This window comes from Anomalospiza imberbis, chromosome 2 (assembly GCF_031753505.1).
Source record: "Anomalospiza imberbis isolate Cuckoo-Finch-1a 21T00152 chromosome 2, ASM3175350v1, whole genome shotgun sequence".
NCBI lineage: Eukaryota > Metazoa > Chordata > Aves > Passeriformes > Viduidae > Anomalospiza > Anomalospiza imberbis.
In genome coordinates, this window is record NC_089682.1 from 27458642 (window position 1) to 27480118 (window position 21477).

The 21477-nt window shown below is 39.8% G+C and overlaps 1 protein-coding gene across 5 annotated transcripts in view; it reads right to left on the reverse strand.

Moving 5' to 3' along the window:
- The window catches only part of RGPD4 (RANBP2 like and GRIP domain containing 4), a 33661-nt gene extending 14043 nt beyond the window's left edge, over nucleotides 1-19618 (reverse strand). For 2 of the 5 annotated variants that reach the window (XM_068180263.1, XM_068180261.1), the window contains exons 1-20: nucleotides 19428-19611; nucleotides 16902-16969; nucleotides 16256-16367; nucleotides 15184-15336; nucleotides 14094-14324; nucleotides 13521-13666; nucleotides 11912-12104; nucleotides 11116-11206; nucleotides 10047-10256; nucleotides 9341-9519; nucleotides 9080-9255; nucleotides 8645-8768; nucleotides 8141-8302; nucleotides 7640-7777; nucleotides 7403-7549; nucleotides 6795-6977; nucleotides 6629-6712; nucleotides 5991-6126; nucleotides 5720-5817; nucleotides 834-5208 (exon numbers count right to left, since the gene is read on the reverse strand). In XM_068180263.1, coding sequence (XP_068036364.1) covers nucleotides 834-5208; nucleotides 5720-5817; nucleotides 5991-6126; nucleotides 6629-6712; nucleotides 6795-6977; nucleotides 7403-7549; nucleotides 7640-7777; nucleotides 8141-8302; nucleotides 8645-8768; nucleotides 9080-9255; nucleotides 9341-9519; nucleotides 10047-10256; nucleotides 11116-11206; nucleotides 11912-12104; nucleotides 13521-13666; nucleotides 14094-14324; nucleotides 15184-15336; nucleotides 16256-16367; nucleotides 16902-16969; nucleotides 19428-19502 — 7081 coding nt within the window. In that variant the 5' untranslated portion in view covers nucleotides 19503-19611. Of the gene's footprint in view, nucleotides 1-833; nucleotides 5209-5719; nucleotides 5818-5990; nucleotides 6127-6628; nucleotides 6713-6794; nucleotides 6978-7402; nucleotides 7550-7639; nucleotides 7778-8140; nucleotides 8303-8644; nucleotides 8769-9079; nucleotides 9256-9340; nucleotides 9520-10046; nucleotides 10257-11115; nucleotides 11207-11911; nucleotides 12105-13520; nucleotides 13667-14093; nucleotides 14325-15183; nucleotides 15337-16255; nucleotides 16368-16901; nucleotides 16970-19427 lie in introns of all 5 variants that reach the window. The other 3 variants (XM_068180262.1, XM_068180264.1, XM_068180265.1) reach the window with 3 other exon arrangements.
- Between the last annotated feature and the right edge of the window lie 1859 nt (nucleotides 19619-21477).

Here is a 21477-nt window from a genome sequence, read left to right on the forward strand (position 1 = left end):
TATTCCATAGTCATATTTCACAGAAGGAAATTCCATCTGTTAATTCCTACAGAAGCTTATCCAACCCATGTGAATGGACTACAGCTATTATCTTCTGCATGCCACTTCACTACACTTAAGCTAATAAAGAGACAGGACATGTTCATAATTCTGGGACATCCCATCCTTCTCACAAAGACACTTCAGCACATTACAGTGCTCCTGTCACAGCCACAGCTTCTGCCTGTGCATCTTTTTCAGACTATAACATAAACCATACAACTGAATATGCCATCACAATCTCTTTTCAGGCTAAAGAAGTAGGCTGACATCTGATGTTAAGCGACACAACCAAAATTGCAGAGGCCAGTATTTAACACTTGAAACAAAGGTAGAGATGAGTTCCACAATACCAATCTACTTAATTATGGGGATAATGCAAGTTTTAGCTGAAGAATACATCTGCTGTTCTCACACTTGGCCACTCAGAGCAAAGTCCCAGGTACATACAACATCAACTACCTATTTAAGCCCCAAAAGCAAATCCACAAATTCTTTGAGCATTTAAATCCAAGATCCAGATGCAGCACTTCAGAGTCTAAGCTTTCTACCTGAAAATTCGGTTCTCAGTAACAAAATTTCCATTCTGCATCATACATTTTCATTTTTATTTGAAAATAATTGCGACTTTAAATCCCCTTCTTTAGTTGAACCTCTGGAGAACATGTGGATACCTGCATCAAAACTGAAAGAAACCACCTATTCTCAAGAGAATAAAAAATAATGAATAGCATAGAGCTGACTACTTAGTAAGTTGCATACTTTAGTAAATTTCTAGTAAATCTCATACTCACCTTTTTCCAGAATTCTAAATGAGAAGTTAGATGGTCCATCCTGTGTTGAAGCTGGCAAGTTGTCTACCTTGCTGTCTACAGGCTTCTGAGTAGCATTTGAGATTTTTGGTGGTTCAGACACTTCCATCTCTTTCTGTGCTGTGTTCTGAGATGCTGGAATATGGCCTTCGTTCTTTCTTGGGGGATTAAAACTGAAGCCAAAGAGAGAACCAGTGGCTGAAGTATTTCCAAATGTGAATGTCTTTGACTTTTCATTACTGAAAATGCTCTTGACTGATTCAGATCCAAATACAAACTTAGGAGGAGAAACCACTGCTTTTGTTGGTGTTTCAGAAGTATTTGACACCTCTGCAGCCTCTACAGTTGTATCAGAAGTATCCTCACCATGGCTGACATCAGTTCTTTCTCTGGTTGTTTCTTCTAGCACAGCTACAGCATTTTTACCACATGGAGATTCCTTTGGTGTATTGGCACGAGAAGAAAGAGGTGTTATCAGTGTCTCTCTCTCTTGGGCATGCTTTGCTTCATCAAAAATTTGCTTAAATGAGTCTGCAACATCTTGCAGCTTGAATCGCACAGCAAGAAGTTCTACTTTTTTTTCCCCATCGGCAAAGTCAAATGCAGTCCATACCCAGGCTCTATCAGATCCTTTCATTTGTTGCAGATTCATATCTGGCGTTATCCTGTGATTGGCACAGAGTTTTAGTACCTGGTCCCTTCTCATTACTATACGAACTTGTTTGTTGTCATAGTTCTGCAATATCTTGATATCACCAATCCCTCTCTCTTTCCATTGATTTGCATCTTTGTCATATCTGTAGAGTTTGGCTCTATGACTGAAGACAACCTGCTCATTTTCCTCACCACTGGTGACTTCCACAAGATCAGGCAGAGGTACGACAGGTTCAAAGTACTGTCCATCTCTTTCCTCTTCTTGAGTAACATCAGAATCTTCATCTGTGCCTACTGATGTTCTACTCTGATTCTGTTTGGCAGGAGATTTGGATGGGCTCAAAGCAGATTTAAAGCTGAAACTAAAACCAGTGGTAGACTCTCCAAATCTAAACAGATTTTTCCTTACAGGGCTACTTGCAAGAGGCGATGCATATACAGAACTACTTACACTATCATCTAATGCTTCTTCACGCAAGTCATAGTTATCCCACTCCAGAGTAGGGCCTGTACTTTCAGCATGTGGCTTTATAACCAAATCAGAAGTATTGCTGGTACAAACAGGGTTTACACTTTCCTCTTCTGACAGTTTAGTTTTGTCATCTGTCAGAAAAGTTTTGAGATCTTTTAAGCCACACTTCATTTCTTCTGCTCTCTGTATAAGCTGAGCTGTCCTACCTGTATCAACAAGTTTATGGGGTGTCTGCAGTGGTATATCAAGTAGTAGCCTCTGACATTCTTCAAACTTCTGTTTGAACTCCTCAGACTGCTCTGGTGTCTTGAATTTTGCTGCCAGATGTTCCAGCTTTGCATCACCATCAGAAAAGTCATTGGCCATCCACATCCATGCTTTGTCTGAGCCAGACAGCTGTTTCAAGTTCATTGTTGTTGTTATCCAGTGATTCGCACACACCTTCAGTACCTGCTCACGCCGCATCAATATTCTTACTTTGCCATTAACTTCATTTTTAAGAATCTTCAGATTGCCCACCCCACGTTCTTTCCACTGGCTTGTTTCTGGATCAAACCTGAACAGCTTTACTCTCTGGGAGTATAACACTTTCTCATCTTCCTCTCCTGTAAACGGTTCTACTTTTTCAGGCATCTGAACTATAGGTTCAAAATGGATATCATCACTGTCCTCCGTCTTATACACATCATCATCCTTCTCACTAAGGTCAGCAGATGTACTTGCTTTCTGATCTGCTTTAGAATTCTGTGAAGAAAACAGCTTTTCACCTGCACCTGAAAAGCCTTTGAAGTTAGGATCCTTTTTGCCAAATTGAAAGCCTTCCCTAGGAGTATTTTTTCCAAGCTCAGCAAATGTAGAAACGCTGCTGTTCTGCCCCAAAACAAAGTCGATTTTCTCCTTGTTTGCTGTTTCTTGAAATTGGAATCCAATTCCACTGTCTGAAGGCAGTTCCTTTTTGTCTTTTTCATCAACGCTTTTTGAGAAACCAGTCATATGCTCTTTGGATGGCTCATCTTTCTTAGAGGTATTTTTACTAGACTCCTGTATCCCAAATTTAAATCCACCTGCAGGCATTTGCATTGAAAAGCTAAATCCTTCCTTTGCAGGCTTAGCTTCAGTATCAGAAGAAACCTGAAATGTAAATGGTGGTGTCTTGCCTTGCTCAAGACCAAACTTAAAGCCTGTTCGCAACTGTCCTCCATCTAGTTCAGGCAATTTACTTTTCAAGCCAAAAGCAGGAGTTGGCAAAATATCACCAGCTGGTTTACCAGATGGATTCGGCGTTTCGCAGGATATGCAGGCTAGTGAAGAACCTTCATTTCTCACAAGACATGTAGTACAATCCCACTGACCTTCCTTCTTAGTAAAAAGCCCTTCAAACCCATTTTTCTGTGGCTTACTTGTATCAGCAATGGAATCAAGCCCCAGTGCAGCAGATGCCTGAAGAGAAGGTGTGGATGTATTTGGTTGATTTTGAGGTTTTGGACTCTGACAAGAACAGCAGTTCACATCTTTTGCTTCATTTCGGGTGAGGCATACAGAGCAGTCCCACTGACCTTCCTTTTTAGCAAAAGCAGATCCAAACTTGTCCTGCACTGTGTTACCACTTGCTTTCAAACTTGAAGAGCCAGTTAATGGGGTGCCATGTGTTTCCCACATACTTGGATTTGGACTTTGACATGACACACAATTCTTTACAGTTGCTTCATTTGGAACTAAACATACTTTACACTCCCATTGGTCCTTCTTCAAGAGATGCTGCCCAAACCCACCAGAAGAAGAGGCTTGCTGAGCATCCTTCCCAAGTGAAATGGTAGAGCTAGATGCAGTGGATGTAGCTGTAAGGGTGCCTTTGCTGTCACGTTCACTGCTTGTTCCGTCTTTTAGAAACTGAAAGCCCAAGCCCAAGTTTGTGGTCCCAGAAGTGTTTCTGTTGGGTTCCTTGATGTCTTGATTTGCTGTTTCTTTTGCAGTCCCACTGCTCTGAGCCACAGATGTGTCAGCATTTGATCCCAAGGATTTTAAAATATTCTGTGCCTCCTCAAACTTTTTTTTGAAAAGCATTGCTTCTTCAGGTGTTTTAAATCTAATTGCAAGCTGTTCCGGCTTTGGCAATTCATCCGCATAGTCTAAAGCATGCCATACAAATGACTTATCTGATGCAGCATTTGGAGTTAATTTCATATCAGTATATATGTAGTGATTTGCACAGATTTTCAGCACTTGGTCTCGTCTCATTAAGAGACGAAATTTGCCAGATACTTTATGTTTCAGTATTTTCACATTTCCAACACCCCTTTCTTTCCATTCTTTAGAGTCTGCATCAAAACGAAAGAGCTTGGCTCTGTTGCAGAAGAATTCTTCTTCATCTTCCTCACCTGTCTTTACTTCAATCTTATCAGGAAGTGGCACCACAGGATCAAAATGAGGACCATCATCCTCTTCATCTCCACCATGGGTGCTTCCTCCTTCTGTTTCATGACTTCTATTGGCCAAATCTGAATTTGAAGCCATAAATACAGACTTACTTGGTTCTTGAACACCAAATGCATCGCTCTTCTCAACACCTAGGTTTTTGTGTGCATTTTGTCCCGTGTTTTCTCGCAGAGAGACACCTGGAATATGTTTATTGCTAAAATTGAAGATATTTCTTGAACTGTTTGTGGGATCACTAACTGGCTTTTGTTCAACATATCTATCATCCTGTAAAGGTTTATCAGATGTCAGAAGATCCAAGAGGCTTTCTCTACTATTAAAAGGTGCATTAAGGGGCTGTGGTGCAACTTGAGGGGGAGAAGAAAAAGTGAAGTCCCCATCATTAGACTTGAAGTTAGGTTTAAACTTAAAAGTTGTTGGCTGACTTGGCTGTGCTGGTGTTGGCAGAGTTGGTTTTGATCCTTCTGCTGTTCCCGGCTGTCCAAATTTAGGCATTGCTTTTGGTTCTGCAGGCTTTAAAGTGGGTGGCGTGACTGAACAGTTTGTGAAATACCCCGGTTTAGGCAGTGATGGATTGGCGCTTGCCTGTGGAACACTGTAGTTGTAATAGTCATCAGCTGTACGAGGAGAAATTAGTGTAGTACCAGGAGAATCAAAACGCAGAGGTGGGCCATACATTTCTTGGGAAAACATACAACCAGAAGTGTTTTGCAGAGGGGGCGTATGCATGGGTGGTGGCTGATAGGAATATATATGTGGCTGAGGCGTAAGTCGGTTCATGCCATAAACAGGAGGCTAAAGAAAAAGCAGAAAACAAGTGCTCTGCTTATTACAGTAACAAAGAGGACAAAATCTTACTGTGCTGAAGCCCATGTGACGTGTACTCTTAAAAGAAAGGCATGCTTTCAAGTTTAAGCCTAAACCAGTTTTACCTTAGTTTAAAACTTGATGGGCATTTGAGAAGAAACATTAAAAAAGGGGCACAATATGAATGGGTTTTCCATGAAAAAAAGCTCTGAAAACCCCATTTTCTTTTGCCACACAGTTAAAGGGTGGAATAGTTAAGTGCTATCACACATACCTGTAGGAGAAATGTACAGACAAAATATATGTTTCTAGCTTTTCCACCCAAACTCCATATCCCAGAAGTTAAACAGGGAGACAAATCATAAATTTATCCTTAGCAGTTTAAATTGACCAAATTCTGCAGAAGGAACTGCAATTGTATCCAGCTATGTACAGAATCAAAACCAATCATTTTCAGGAGATCATTTGAAGCAATTTAAAGAAATAAATTTATTCTCACCTTTGCTGGTGTTACATTGGTTGCAGCAGTTCCCAGAAGATACTGAGAGTTATAGGCAGGTGACTGACTGTAGAACACAGATGGGCCAGTGGTAGCAACTAAAAAGGAAGACCAGGGAAAACAGTTAATACTTATCTTTTCTTGTTGTTTTCTACATACTCTTCCCAGCAATCAGTTTTTAACTATGAATCATTAAAACATTTCAACATTATTTTCAAGAGTCTTATTTGATTTAGCTAAGCATTTAGATAAAAATTCTGCAGCAACTTGCCTGTTAAGGGGGCTTCATGAAGATTTTGTGCTCTCTGGTAACTGTCTGGTATTGCATCAGTCCCATAGTTTTCAGCAGGCCACCGATGAGAGGCATTTGTGTTGGAATTATTAAGTTTCATTTCTTGCATTTCATTCTGTTGAGACAGGGTGCCAAGCAAGAGTGTAAGTATCTACTGCACAGGTATTTGTCAAAGAAAATGTAAGGCATCATTGCCACCCTTTTGCTATTCAAAAGCATGTTCACTCCAGGGTATGGGGGTAATTAAAAAAAAAAAACAAGCGAAGAAATACCTGCCAGATCATGCAAGACATGGCCAAGGAGTACAAGGTACTTCCATAGTATTCAAAATCCAGAACAAGCCAGTAAAAAACCCAGAACCAAGTGGATAAGCTGATAAAAGTAAAATTATTTCCATGTACAGAAAAGAGTCCCTTAGATGGGTTGCCTTAGCACTCCTGTCCAAGTCCCAAAGAGGAGCTTTTAAGCCAAACGATTTACTCTGGTACTCATTTTAGGCAGATATATACAGAAGGTAATTCTAGGAACAGTAAGTTAGCCCATGCTCTTATCACTAGATCCTTACTGTAACTAAAAGGCCAACAGTTCATTACTGAATATGGTGACAAAACTTTTACCTTTAAAGCTTCCACTTGCTGACAAATCATTTGAAGTATAGATTTATGGTCTTCTGCCCACTGAGGGGGAGTTTTCGGAGAGAACTAGGAAAAGAAAAGTTAATTGATTCATTTCAATTTTTCTTACAAGATAACAATTCCCTGAAATAATAACTAGCTAACATACCTTGTAGGTCTTAGTTGGTGAAAAAGAGAACTTGGTTGGTGATGGAGTGGAATGTTTCATTGCTGAATCTACAGTTCGTGACAGACCGTTTCTGAAGGCAAGACTTCCCTCTTCACCATTCTCACCAAGTTCCTGGATCACTGTATCTAACACTTCTCTCACAGTTTCAAGAGACACTGGCAACTAGAAAGTTTTTTCAAACATGAGTCATGACTGCAATTCTCCCACAGAATAAGACAAACTACATTTAGAATTCTGGCTATTGAGCAATTCACAAGTCTTTCATTACATAAATACTGGGGATATTTTCAGCAAAGCTCTTAGCTTGTTCAGATTCACATAAGAAAACAACTCACAGACTATTTTATTTTTTCAAACTATCAAACTAATAGACAGTGCCAAAAGCACTGTTTACATTAAAGCTTTCATCCCACAGGGTAGCCAGGATACCAAATGATCTGGTAGGTTACAAAGTTACCCAGAATTTAACTTGCCTGAAAGTCTGGACTAAAAAACCACTACCTTCAATGCAAAGGATTTGATTTTTCAAACAGTAATCTAAGCTACTGCGTTACTTGGAAGAAGTTTTTAAAGCAAGAATTACTTACCTTTTCAGTAACTGACATATCTGAGGAGCTTTCTGCAATAATTTTCATTAGATAATACTTGGCTTTAAGAAGGTAAGTTTTATGCTCCTCATGTTCTTCTGGCAGCATGACATCATTTTCAATCTCTTCTGCTTTTCTTTGGAAAATCTAAAGAACAGGATGCAGAGTGAATTTTATCAGTCAGAAGGAAACTGAATAAAGAGAAGCATTTCTGGGTAATGCAACTTACAAACTTACCAAGGCAAGATTCCAGTATGACACCACATTCTCAATAGCTTCAAATGCTATTAATGCATCATCAGTTTTGCCATCAACTGCATCCAACATAGCAAATGCTATCTGTGCCTCTTCTTCATACCCTGTAACCTGAAAGACCTACAAATAAAGTGAAGGAAAACTTGTACTTCACAATGGAACAACACAACCTTTTTTCCTCTAACACCAGGAGAATTCTTTTTCAAGAAAGTTGGTACTGAGGGTGTTCAGTGCCTTCAAATCATAAACACCATTTCAAAGGTAAGACCAAAGTTACAAGGAGAGAATTTTCCCCCTTTATAAAACACTATTACCAAATCTCACCTTTAAGAGTTTCACAGTAGTACAAACACGGAATAGTACAATGTTGACAAAAAATCCCACAACTATGTACATTTCTGACAGAGACCCTTCTCTTCAGCCTTGGCTCAATTGAGTGAATGTGTACGCTATTGAGTGAATGTCAACTGAGTGAATATCTACCTGAATGTCTACACTATGAAAGTGTTTGAAGAGAGGATCAGTAGGTTCAGAAATACTCCTTTTCTTTTTGATAATTTCCAGCATAGGCAGAACTTTCTTCCAGTAGTAGACACTTCGTCCAATATATTCCTTCTGGTCATAGAAGGAGTTAAGGTTAATTCCCTGGTGAAGAAAAGGGAATAGATGCAGATGTTATTTCAACAAATGCAAGTCAAAATGCTATTCCTACATAGCCTTCTTCTATTTTCTTTAAGAGTACCAAAGTCCTTCTCTGACATTAAGCAGAGTAGCTATGTTAAGTAACATACATGTAGAAAATAACACTACAGTTTAAGACAAGAATACTTCGTAGAGTGACTAGAACAATAAATTTGCCTGATAAAATAATCAGCTCTTCTTAATAATACATATTCATCCCATCCCCCATACCCTCAGTCGGTTCATAACTGATAAAATAAGAAAAACACTTTTACTTCCATGTATTTAAAAATAATCTCAGCTTACTGTTTTCTGCAAGCTTTTTGCCCAGTATATTATTAAGGCAGGTTGAAGGCCATGCTTGTCCAGTGTTCGTAGAGTACTTATGCCATGCTGTACAATAAGCCTCAGCTTTGCTGCTGTTCCTGGGCTGAATATCAGAAGAAATATTCCTTGATTAGTATTTTGTGGTTTTCATCTGTTCACATACCATTCACTTGATGAATACAGCCTGCAGCTTTAGTCTTAATTTGCCTCTAGGTAAGAAATGCACTGTTAGAAATGAAAATCCCCTCTACAGAAATCTTTCAAGCATATCAAGTCCCTACTACAAAAAAGATTCAGTGCAAAAAATATGTCCAAAAAATTAATTTTGCAAGACTCTATAGGGACAATGAAAACTGCTGCAGCAGACACTCCCTAGAGGCTTGATCAAACATTTCCAAACTGAAAAAGCCTTACACTGATTTTCTCTGAAGGAGAGTACGAACAGCATCCCACCAGGATCTTTGCTTTTCAGTATAGAGTTGTTTGCATATTGGCAATGGTAAGAATTGAGGCTGATGTGCACTGTATTGAGAATTAAACTTCTCTTGCAGTTGTAAGTTGCTAGTGAATATCACCCCAAGTAGGAATACCTGTTTTTAAAAAATAAATTGAAGTTATTAATTATCAAAAAACTTTATTTGTACAGTACCTTAAAAAACTTGAAAGTTCACTTACTTCAAGGTCTAACAGGCAAATAGATTCAGGAGCATCTGTCTCAAGTCTTGATGTTTCTTGAGGTAAGTGAAAAAGCTGTTTTAACCATTTGCGCATGGGGGGTAAGACTGACATAGAGTTCCACTGCAAGCCAAGCCACACAAGGTGCTGGAGACTGCCATTGTGCAATCGAATGGCACCTATGCAAAAAACAAGGTTGGATGCAAATGTCAGTTTCCTGCAAGCCCTCAATACTACTATCTGATCAAAGCTGGGTTTCACATTGCACTCTGTCAGAAGAGCCAAAGATACTGTAAGACCAATGAGCATCAAGATTCCAGGTTTCACTTACAGAGGGGTTACAAACTTCAGTATAGGTAAACATACCAAGTTCATTTAAGTGCTTAAAGCCATCAGCTGCTTAAGCTTCTGAGGGGATGACTCTCATCTCCATTCTCACCTTATGCAGTCCAACAGACACCTAATTTTAGCAAACCTATTTACTTCTCCAAAAATCCTTAAGGAACTACTGAAGAAGCACTTATTTACATTGCAATAATGTATAAGTCATTCCTATGACATTAAGGCAACTTTGGACAGCTATTCCAGGTATTTGTCTTTTGTTGCAGTACAAGTATTTGCGTACCAGTACCTCTACCACAAGTATTTGCACAAGAGGTTCTGGTACACAAAGCTGTGTTGAGTTTCAGAAAGTAACACTTCTCACCAATATCATATTTGTGAAGTTCCATTTGCACTGGTGCTTGTGTACTGATATTTCCAATATCATCTGTGCCAATAAAAGACTGCTCTCTAGAAGCTCCACTCTCAAACAGGCTATCAAACAATGCAAATGAGCCACTCTTGTTTGCAAATGATTCCACAATCTCTTTAAAGAAGTCTTGCTTGCCATGACTAAAGTTCAGCAGCATATGACCTAGAAAACAAAAATATCACTTCACATAAATAAAACAATGAATACAAGGAAAGCAGTATTTGCTATGCTGGACTGCTCTTTGCTACTGAAGGCTGGATGGGAATCAGAATTTCCCCTTATGAAACCTACAGACTGTTCAAGTATGTTCACCCTGTAATTAGGTCAGTGTTTCAGCACATAGGCTTGCCAAGCTTTTAGTGACAACAACCCCAAAGAATTTGTAAATGCAGTTCTTTAGGAAAATAAAGCCCTCCCTACCACGATTATTCCAAGGGCATTGCAAGTGACCTTATAGCTGTAATACAGGCAGAAGTCTGCGTTAATGAAATCCATTCTGAAGTAAATGAACTTGATGTCTGGCTGCTTCATCTGTTTTCATCTAGGCTCTCTAAGAATTTTGTAGACTGAAACACTGTCTATACTTGGCAGGAAAAAGAACAAAGCTGATGAACAAGTGAAATGATGAAAAGATCAGGGAAACAAACTAATATTTTCTTTCCCTCTTGGGGCTAACAATACTTGCAAAGTAGCATTAGCAGGCAGAAGACATTTCCAGTAGATTTAGCAGACAATAAAAGCTGAATTCGACCTTAGCATGCTAGAAAGTCAAAAAGGAGAAAAAACCCAACCACTATTTAAACAAGAACACATTCTACCAGCAGCTCAAGAGGAGAAAAGTAACTTTAGGTGTCAGAACCAAACTACTGCTTTGTTTTACATATGTAGTCAGAATCTATAAGGCTTTACTATATATTGGAGTGATAACGTTACAAGATACACAAATGCATTCTTTAACAAATCTTAGACTTTACAGTAAATCTGCAGCATAATGGAACTATGCAGCTATTTTTTTTATTACCAGACTGGCTTTTTCGATCACAGGCCAACATTTCTAGCATATCTTGTCCTGTTTGATCCCCCTTTATGAGTTTTGACTTTGGTTTAGGAACCTGGTGAAGTAAGGAGAAAATTGTTAGAGGTTTTTCAGAGTAAGAGCAGGACATCTAAATGAGCCTTAGAAATTAGGAAATAAGCTTATTTTTAGCATTAGAAAGCTATAAGAAAACAGGCATTATTCATTCTGAACATACATATATTGGGTTGTGGTTCTGTCTGGGATGGGCAAAGAGAGCAGAGAACCCACCTAAAGTACACAGATATGCAAGTATAGCTACTCAAAGTTACATTAAGTAAACACAAGAGTAAGTAATACCTGCAATGCAAGCAATGATATAAAAAGGACAGCCAAGACAAAGAATTCATAAGGCAAAGAACCTTAGTTTTTTAAAAATTCTGTTGTCTATCCAACAATATATGGGAACTACTCAATTCCTCTCCTTCCCTCCCTGTAGGAGTAACACTCAACATGTGTACTTGTATTATGAAAAAGAAAATATACTGCCAGAAATAAATGCACTAATACTTAAGAACCAAGTTACTCTGGCAAGGGGAACAACTGAGGGTATACTTTCACCCTATTTGTGTAATTTGAAACTTTTACACAATTGAGAGAGGAGAGTTTGGTGAGTGAGGAGAGTTCTCCTTTAGATACACGAACACTAGTTCATCTCAGGAATACACGAATTCAACACATGCACAGCTAGAAAATTTCAAGAAAAGCATCAACTGAAGGCTTAGACTGAAAAATCATTTACCTGAAAACTCAGGAGATAACACAATGCTGCTAGTTCACACATAGCTCTCCACTGTGTCTCATTGTCTTGGGCCATTTTCAGCAGCAAAGCTCCAGCATGCATGTACAGCTGTCCTTTCATTTCCACATAGGTACGAGACAACTCGTCAGCTGCACTCACATATGGTTTTACTGACTGAAGTGCACGATCAAAACTAAAATGCAGAGAAGACTAATTCTAAACAGAGTCCTGGTAAAAGCTATAGCAGCTGATTTTAGTTCATGCTACTTAACTGTCAATTAAATAACTTCATGAGTCAATGTTAAGTACTGTTTCTATTGCTTAAACCCAAGTTACTAGAAAGTATAATCACCTCAAACTCCCAAAGCTCTCAAGTTTAAGTAAATATTACCTAGATACTTAGTCTTTTTCATTACATTTTTGCACAGCTACTTTTAAAACTACTGTCCTGAACCACATGGATAAACTTGTTCACTACTGCAGATTTAGAGACATACAGGAGGTATTACTGATTCTGCCCTTTCTTTTCATATCAGAAAGATCCAAAATACTGTTTAACAGGCTCTTCAAAAAAAAAAAAAGAAAGTACTACAGAAACTCTAGTGCCTGTAGATTATTATACAATTCCCACTCAGGAGAGGGTTTCCAGAAAACAGTTAAAACAATTTTTCAATTACTGGACAAGACTATAATGGCTGTAAGCATTGCCATGATCTGGAAGTACTTCAGATGTGAACATCTCAAAACACTCTAATAAATCAGAAGCAGAAAACCCAACATGGTCAGTGTTAGAGGAGAAAAATAAAATAAAACATACTTGGGCATTAAATATTGCTCATCCATCCTGTACTGCTTCAAATACTCATGCAAGATTAGCAGACTCAAGAATATTTTTACAGAACACAATATAACAGCCATTATACTACTGAGGAACAACAATAATTTAGTAAAAACCAGTAACATAGGAAAGATAATGGCAAGAAAGAAACATAGATCAAAATCAAATTATTGACTACAAACACTGTTTTGTACTACTCTAGGTGCACTGCAGATGGTAAGCCTTTAAACCAGCTGTAACACCACCAGTTTTCTCTGAAAGAGGTTATTCTTGCTTCAGGTGGTTTCCTCCCTCCCCGTTATACTATATACACAAAGTTCCTAATTACTCCAGTGTGCTGTGTTATTTAAAAATAGAATGGCTAGGACAAAGTTGATACACAAGAGGTAGTTTTGGCTTTTCAGTTAGACTTTTGTTTCTTTGTTTGGATTGGAGTTTTTTGGGTCACTGTTTTTTTCCAACTGTCTGGGAAATCTGGATTAGTCAATTGCTGAAGTACAGAACAACTTTTCTAACCAAAGGAAAAGAAGGTACAAAGACCCAGGATATAAATGAGTCTTCTCCATGGATGTGTGCTCACCATTCAAACATCTGTCAAAAGATAGCTTGGGGTTCACACCCAGTAAGAAGCACTCTTGGTGGTCAGTACAGAGACTATCCTCTCCCATCCAAAAACAAGATAAGCTGTGAAACAGAAGCTTGGCAGATGTTATGTGACCCCAAACAATTCTTAAGAGTGCTTTTTCTTACTACAGAAAGTTTAAACAGTACCTTTCAAGTGCCTCTCTGCACTCCTGAACATCTCTAGAAGAAAGTGTCAGTTTGACAAAGCTGGAATAGGCCAGCAGATGATCTTTCTTGATAGTTCTCCAGTTATTTTTATCATACTCCAAGTCTTGTAAAGATTCCAGATATTCCTAAAGAAGAAAGTTCATCACAGGATAAGGAACAGTCATCCTTCCATGAAGACAAGGGCAGTACTTCTCCAAAACACACTAGAAGCATTTATTGCATAATCCAGTTTCACAGGTGAGACCTTAACATATTCTTCAGCAGCAAAATTCCAGGGAACTACTTGTTTGAGCAATTTTATCCCTAATGGAACTGCTGTGTCTAACTCAGCTTTTGAAGTTAGAAACTCAATAGCTCTATAATTTTAGGGAGAAAATTCCAATTAAAAAAAAAACCACAAGAAGTATTTTGTAGTTCCACTGGTTTCAGTAGACTTTCATTTGAAGGAGTTAAATCCCTTGAGAAATAGCTGTCAGAATAAGGACACTAAGAGAAATAGACCAGGTAAAAAGATACGGAAGACTACCACAGGATCAAAATATGATTAAACACCTCAAATGTCTCTACTACACAGGAACACCATTCCAAGCTTGACTGCAAAGGTATTCTCTTCTCTGCCTCCTGACAGTGGAGCACAGCATCCTTTAATCTGTTATTTGAACGATAGAGTGCAACTAGTCTGATGTTTATGTAGATATCGTCTGGTCTTGCATAAAGTTCTGCTTGAATCAAGTCAAAAAGCTGATTCCACCCATCTTCACCTTTACAATCCAGTAACTGCTCCTGTTGAAACATGAAGGCAACATGTTAATATTTCATTTCCCACGTCAGTCTTTTGAGCAACTACAGTAGTAGGTGTCATTCTTTCCTCCACTACATAGACTACATTGTTCTAGCTACAGTACTCTTAATAGCTTTCATGAAGCTTGATGAAATACATGAAGTTTGATGAAATACTCAAATACTTAAAAATGTATATGACTATCACAGAAGAAAAACCCTCAGAAGAATTTGCTTCTTACCAAGACAGACATGCTTCTCAAAACACTTGGTTCAGTGACAGCAGACCATGCCATAGACTACCTTGCTTTAAAAAAACCCAGACACCTTGAGACTTCAATGTGGCTACTGCCCAAAATTACACAAAATTAAAAAGCTACACAAAATTAACATACCTGTGCAAAAGTGACATTGCATGGTGCAAAGTATTTACATGGTATTTGAGAATTACAGCATTTCTCATATTCCACAGAAATGATCATAATACAGATTTAAAAACAAAAAAGCAGTGTAAAGCAAGAAAGTCTGAGTTCACAGATCGGCTACCTTCCTGCCAGTGACAAAACGGAAAGAACAAGTGACACCTGTATAGTCTTTAACTTCTTGACAGTGATAAATAATTTCTCAGCATTTTGCAAGAGGATTAAACTTGAAACATTAGAAAGGGTATGAAAGCATGCAGCTGCAGCTTCCTTTAAAACTGGACAAAAATGTCAGACTAGAAGGAGCATAACATCTATTTAATGTTAAAGATGCTAAAATAATTTAGCAAGAGTTTTGCTTGAAGTCACATGCAAAAGGCACTCCAGACATGTGCTGAAAGTTTGTTCAGGCCTTTTAACAAAGGTAATTTTGAACTTACCTTCAACCTGTAAATAGCAGGGCTCCCAGGAAAGAGCTTAGCAGCTCTGTCAACCCAATATTTTGCTCTTCCATCAGTAACGTCATTATTGCATAGTAACTCTGCAATCTTCAATACAAGATCTTTCTGTGTTGGGTTCAACTCCACAGAACGCTATTTTTCCCCCCATGCAGACACAGGAGTAAAAAAAAAAAAAAAAAGAAAAAGGCAACTTTAACTTATGATCCATGTAGAACAGGTAAGAGTTATACCCCCACAAACATACCCAGCTATTTAAATTAGTTAAATCTATAAATACAAAGTATATAAGAAATGCCTTTCTACATGCTGTTACTAGTTTACAGCACCCAAATAAAACTGCTAAAATTCAGAAGAGCATAAGAGAAATAATGCAAACACCATTTCCTCAGAATCTATCGCTACCTACTGCTATACACAGACAGCAGGACTATAATGACCTCTAGTCTAGCCAGGTGTAAAAACTTAAAAAAATTAAGACACAGTTTAAGAAATGTGATAGCACTTCATACATAGAGCTGTACTGGCCAGACTTCTGAGCACATCTTTCTCTCTGAAACCAGAACAAAGGCAATCCAACTGGAAATTTGAGGTTTATATGCTTGCCTAATCAATATTAGATTTGTCCCTCCCTTCTGCACCTGCCCTCTTCAAAACCAACCAAACAAAAAACATAGTAAGCCTACAGTTTTTTAATAGCAACTAAACTTGAGTTGTCATCACAGTTTGCATTACAGGATTCTATGACAGTAGTCCAAGAGGCTATGCATGACTTGGGGAGAATTTAACAGCAGGTAGCACAAAGATCAAGTCCAGAGGAAAAAAACAAAGAAGCAACTTCAAAATATACTACAGAAGCAAACAATATCAAGTGAAGAATCCTCTCTGCAGTGCTTCATGTACTTTCCATTGTCAAATGTGTATAACACAGTTTTCTCAGAAGCATGTTTTCTTCTATGGCTTTGAGAAAGTTCTGCCACAGAAGGGTTTTAGAAGTCCATTTATAAAGGAATAAAGCAGAACATTAGGGGTTGTAGTTGAATATAGTACTTACCTTGTAACACCCAAAAGCTTTTTCTATGTTATCCTCAGCTTCATAAATTTGTCCAAGAAATCTGTGTGCTTTGGGATCTCTCTCTTGTACATTGAGGTATGTAGATATGTATCTATGAAGGGGAAAAAAGTCAGTTACTTGACCAGTATTTTTCACTAACATTACCCCTCCCACCCAAGCTCTTATGGCAACTTTATCTGCCATACAGCACACACAGATATATTTTGTTCTAGATGCTTTGGCCAGACCACAGAAGTATAGACATGTTTCGTTCTAGACACTTTGTCAGGACCTTTAAGTAAGCAGCAACATGGTTTATACCTGTACAAATGCTACTTACTCACCAGCCAGTATTTCTGTTGATTAAAATAACGAAACCAGGAATTTGTAGAAATGGTAAGAACTACTTAATACAACAAGCAAAAAACCAGCCAATTCAGCCAGGTAAGTTTTTTAAGTACTGTGTAGCTAATATTCTTTTAAATTATTGTTTTACAAAGATCTAAAGAGCACTCAATGTCCACACTGACTGCTAGCTTAAAGCAGCATGATATTCATCTTTGTTTCTCTAGTCTACTTCATATAAACAAAGCTTTTCTTTTACACTTTAGAGAACAAAAAACAAATGTCCATCAATGCATGTTACCTTTTAGCAAGTTCATATTCTTTTATTTCAAAATACAGCTTAGCAAAGAGGAATCCTTTCATTGATTTCTGAAGGAGAAAAACCACAACAAACACACTTTAGACACTCAGTACTTCAAAAGTAAATCCCTATCGAGCGACCTTTCTTTTCAGCAATGCCTAATACTCAAGTGACTGAATTTGACAATTTGTTATCAGCTGAAATCCATCAATCATATATATGAGTTTATTTCTGAAAGATGTAGTTTTAAGAATGAACAGAATAAAAGTTTTTGATATAAAAAGGCTACTAGGAAGATAGAGATTACAAGAGAAGAAAACAACAAGCCTTTATATACGTGGTACTTCACATATGACTCATTAAAGAGAATGGAAGAATAGTGTTATCTACATTTAGTTTATTGCTTTGCAATGTAGCAAGTAAAAAAGATATTCTATAAATCCAGAGAGATCTGCCATTTAGCCCTACTGTAGTGTACTGTCATTAGATACTACTGTTTAAGCATACTTGAGGAAAAAGCAATTTTCACTTAAGTCATTCTCAATTTGGGTAAGAAATGCATTTATGCAGTAGTTGATTTCTGACTAAAATAACTTTAACATAAACACCCTAGGAGCAAGAGGTGAAACAATCTTCCTGTTACAAGGTAGTTAACAAAGCAGCCAGGGTGGCAGAAGCATGATCGGGAAGAAAAGTGAAAGGAGTGAGTTAAAGAACTGACAGAGTTACAAGCAAAAAGGCAGAAGTAAACCTGTCAAATTTAAAGCTTGAGTTCTCAACATCAGTTCAAAAACAATTTTCTTTTTGAACAAAATATACTGGTGCTAGTTACATCTATGATTCCAAACAAGTGTGTGTATTTTGAATTCACTTGAATTATAAGTCACCCTCCTCTCACCACCGTTATTCATTCAAAATTTTAAGAAGCAGATAAAAATTAAAGCAGGCTTCCTAGGATACCTCAAGTTTCCAGACTGTATTTTTGAAGCCTTTTATAAAAGGGAAACACTGAAGCATGTCAGAATGGAGCTGCATTTGACATCCTCTCTTAAACATGGATGAAAGGAAACCTCAAAATATATGCTCTGCAGCCTTATAAGCAACCCCCCTCCTAAAATCAACACAACAGGAAAATCAGTAACATCTTCCACCAGCGACTCTGCTTATACAATTAGTTGTAAACATTACTTATAAAAAAAACTAAACATGTAAATATGCACCAGCTGGTCTTAAGCACAACATGAGAGGATTTATTTTGTTGTTGAGCTCAGTAGGAACCTCAAAACAATTAAAGAGCATCTATGATTCTGAGAGTAATGCCCTTGCCATTGGCTGCTCTAAACAGCATCCAAAGCAATTAAGCCACAGAACAACTTTGTTGTTGTTAGGAAAGAGATACAAATAATGATGAGGTACACAAGGCCCGCATAAAGGCCCTACTGCATAATGGGGAACATGGATATATTCACACTATAGAACACAGTGCTGAATATTCTAACTAAAAAAAAAAAAAATCAAGAGCAGTAGAACAGGATCTTTCAGGATTAAATAGCTCCCATGAATTGCATCAGACTGTTCACTGTGATCCTTTTCCAGATACAATGAAAAATGGTAACAAGTTATGCAGAGGTCCTCATCCTTCTGGCCAGTTACTAAAATACAACAGGAAGATTATTTTTTCCCAGTTCTTCCTCTCCTAATATTGCTACAAAGACAAGAATATTAATGACACAACACATAAAAGAAAACTGAAAGTGATTCACGTGTTCCTTGGTTAGATTCTTCTGAAAAAATGAAACCCGGGAATCTTTTTCTGAGAAATGAAACTCAGAAAACACAGGAACTAAACTCCTACAAAACTGAAGAAGTCTGTTCTCAAGAGAACTGATGGACTCTTTAAAACGACACTAGGGCTTACCAGTTGTAAATTACAGATGCACAGCTCTAGTAAACCACTGCTCCCAGGTCGGGAAAGCACCTCCAGTACGCCAAACCCCTTGGTCCTTCCTCAGCTTCCCCTACCTCACTCGATTTAACAGAGACCCTGCGTAATTACGCGCTCAGAAATACTCCCAGAGACACCATAACTCACAGAATATCAGAATAGTCAGGAATGGAAGAGACCTCGGGAGATCACCTAGTCCAACACCCTGCAATGGATCAGTCACCTAGGGCACGGGATACAGGCACGTCCAGGTGGGTTTTGAGTACCTCCAGAAAGACATCTCTCCAGAGAGGGAACATTTTTCCTCTTACCGCCAAGGACGAGGACGGGCCAAGCAGACCAAGCCCCAGCACCGAGGCGCCGGGCTCGGCGCGGGGATCCCGCAGAGAGCAGCCGCCCCCCGGCCCGGCGGCAGCGAGGCCTCCCCGCGGCGCGAGGGGCGGCGGTCCCCTAGGACGCGCGGCAGGGCCTCCACCGCCCCACGCGGGGCGGGCGCAGGAAGGGGCCCCACACCGGCCGCACGGAGCGCCCGCAGCGCCGCCCGGGCCCGGCGAGGGCGGGCAACGCGAGGCCGCGCTCACCTCTCTGGGGGACGGAGCCGCGGCCTGCAAGGAGGCGACGTAGCGCTCCACCTCGGGCTTCGTCCGCCTCATCATGGCGCCGCCGCGGCGGCGGCGGGGACCGCGCCCGGCCTCTGTCGCGGCAGAACGCGCCTTCCCGGCCGGCCCGGCGGCCTTGGCCCGGCGCCTGCGGAGGGGAAGGAGGGAAGGAGGGAAGGAGGGAAGGAGGAAGGAGGAAGGAAGCGCCGCGGCCGCCGCGCGTTACGCAAGTTCCCGCTCAGCCGTGCGGCGCGCGCAGCCCCGTACCAACGGCCGGGGGCGGGGCGGGGCCTGGCCGGGTCTGCGCATGCGCGAGGCCGGGGGGGCGGGAGCCCGGGCAGAAAATCTGTCGTGGAAAACTGTGGGAAATCAAGTGTTAGCATTTACTCGCCTAAAAATACAATAAACTCACCTCAGTGATATATAAAAATATATATGGTGATAACGTATTTATTACCTAAATAATATACTCTATATTTGTGTATATATATGGATCTATATTTAGATAACAAATTTTTACCAAAAGCTAAGTAACAGTTCTGGTGCCCTCACCGTAAGAAGGACATGGAGCTGTTGGAGCAAGTCCAGAGGAGAGACACGAAGTTGACAGGAGGACTGGAGCATCTCCCCTTCGAAGACAGGGTGAGGAAGTTTGGGCTGTGCAGCTTGGAGAAGGTTCCGTGAAATCCTCATAGCAACCTTCCAGTATCTGAGGGGCCTGCAGGGAAGCAGGAGAGGGGCTCTGTCTGGAACTGAAGTGATAGGACAAGGACTAATGGGTACAATTAAAAGAGGGGCAATTTAGGATAGATACAAGAAAAAATATTCTCTGTGATGGTAGTGAAGCACTGGCACAGGTTGCCCAGAGAGGTTGTGGGTGCCCCATCCCAGGCAGTTTTCCAGGCCGGGTTGGATGGAGTTCTGAGCAATCGGGCCTAAGTGGGAAGTGTCCCCCATGGCAGAGGCTTGGGACTACATCTTTAAGGTCCCTCCCAACCTGTAATATTCTATGATTCTATACTTTGTGGTTCAGAGCAACTATAAGTTTAAGCTGTAAACATAAGGGCCTTCTTACTGAGATCCAGTGTTCTAGAAAATGAGTCTCCAAATATGGTAGCAGCTGTGGTGAGAAACCTTTTTTTTCCAGGCACTGTGGTTGGTATAATTAAACAATTAAGCCCTAAAACACAGCTGGGAACATGGACTAAAAGACGGACCAGCAACCCTTAAGGCAGGACAGATTTGCAAGTTGTAGTTTTACAGGTTTGGTGGCTCAAGGATGAGCCCTGTGGTGAAATTCCCAGCAGGAAGCCTCAGAGTCTACTCACTGGAAATAGCCATCTTTCCTGCCAGTTCAGATGCTTTGGTCAAAATGAGGCCACTGGGCCTTGTCTCTGAAGAAGTATAATTAACAATTTCTCCAGTTCTCAATCTCAAACAACCCACTGACAGTTGCAGAATTCCTGCTACACCTAAAATATACTGACAGCCTCACAGCTCTTACCCTCTTTGCAGGAAAAAATAAGGAATCATAGCCAACTTTTTCTTTAAGACCAGCAACATCCATGTAAGACCATGACTGAAAGAATTAATCCTCTCTTTTATTCTTTCTTGGTATTAATGGTAATTTATTTAGACATTGGATTTAATTCCACAAAAAAAAAAAATATTTTTTTTCCCTCTGTACTTTTAATGGTATACCTGCACCTGGGATTATCAAACAATTTATTATCTGCACCTGCCAGGCTAAGTAATGGAAGTGTTGGTGCTGGTACAGAGAGGAACATTGGAGTTTACTTGACTCACTGGAGAATATTACTGCACTTCAGCTGATGGGGAGGCATGGGAAATTGCCTTCATATAGACCAGGTCCAGTACTTTGGCACTGGTCACTGTCCCACCCAGCGCTGTAGAAGTGGCACCCCCTATGTTGTCCCTTGTGGTCGCAACAGTGGGCAGGACAGCATTGGCTCGAGAGCTGTCCCTGCAACCTAACTGTGCTCATCGACACTGAGCACAGGATGCGCCACTG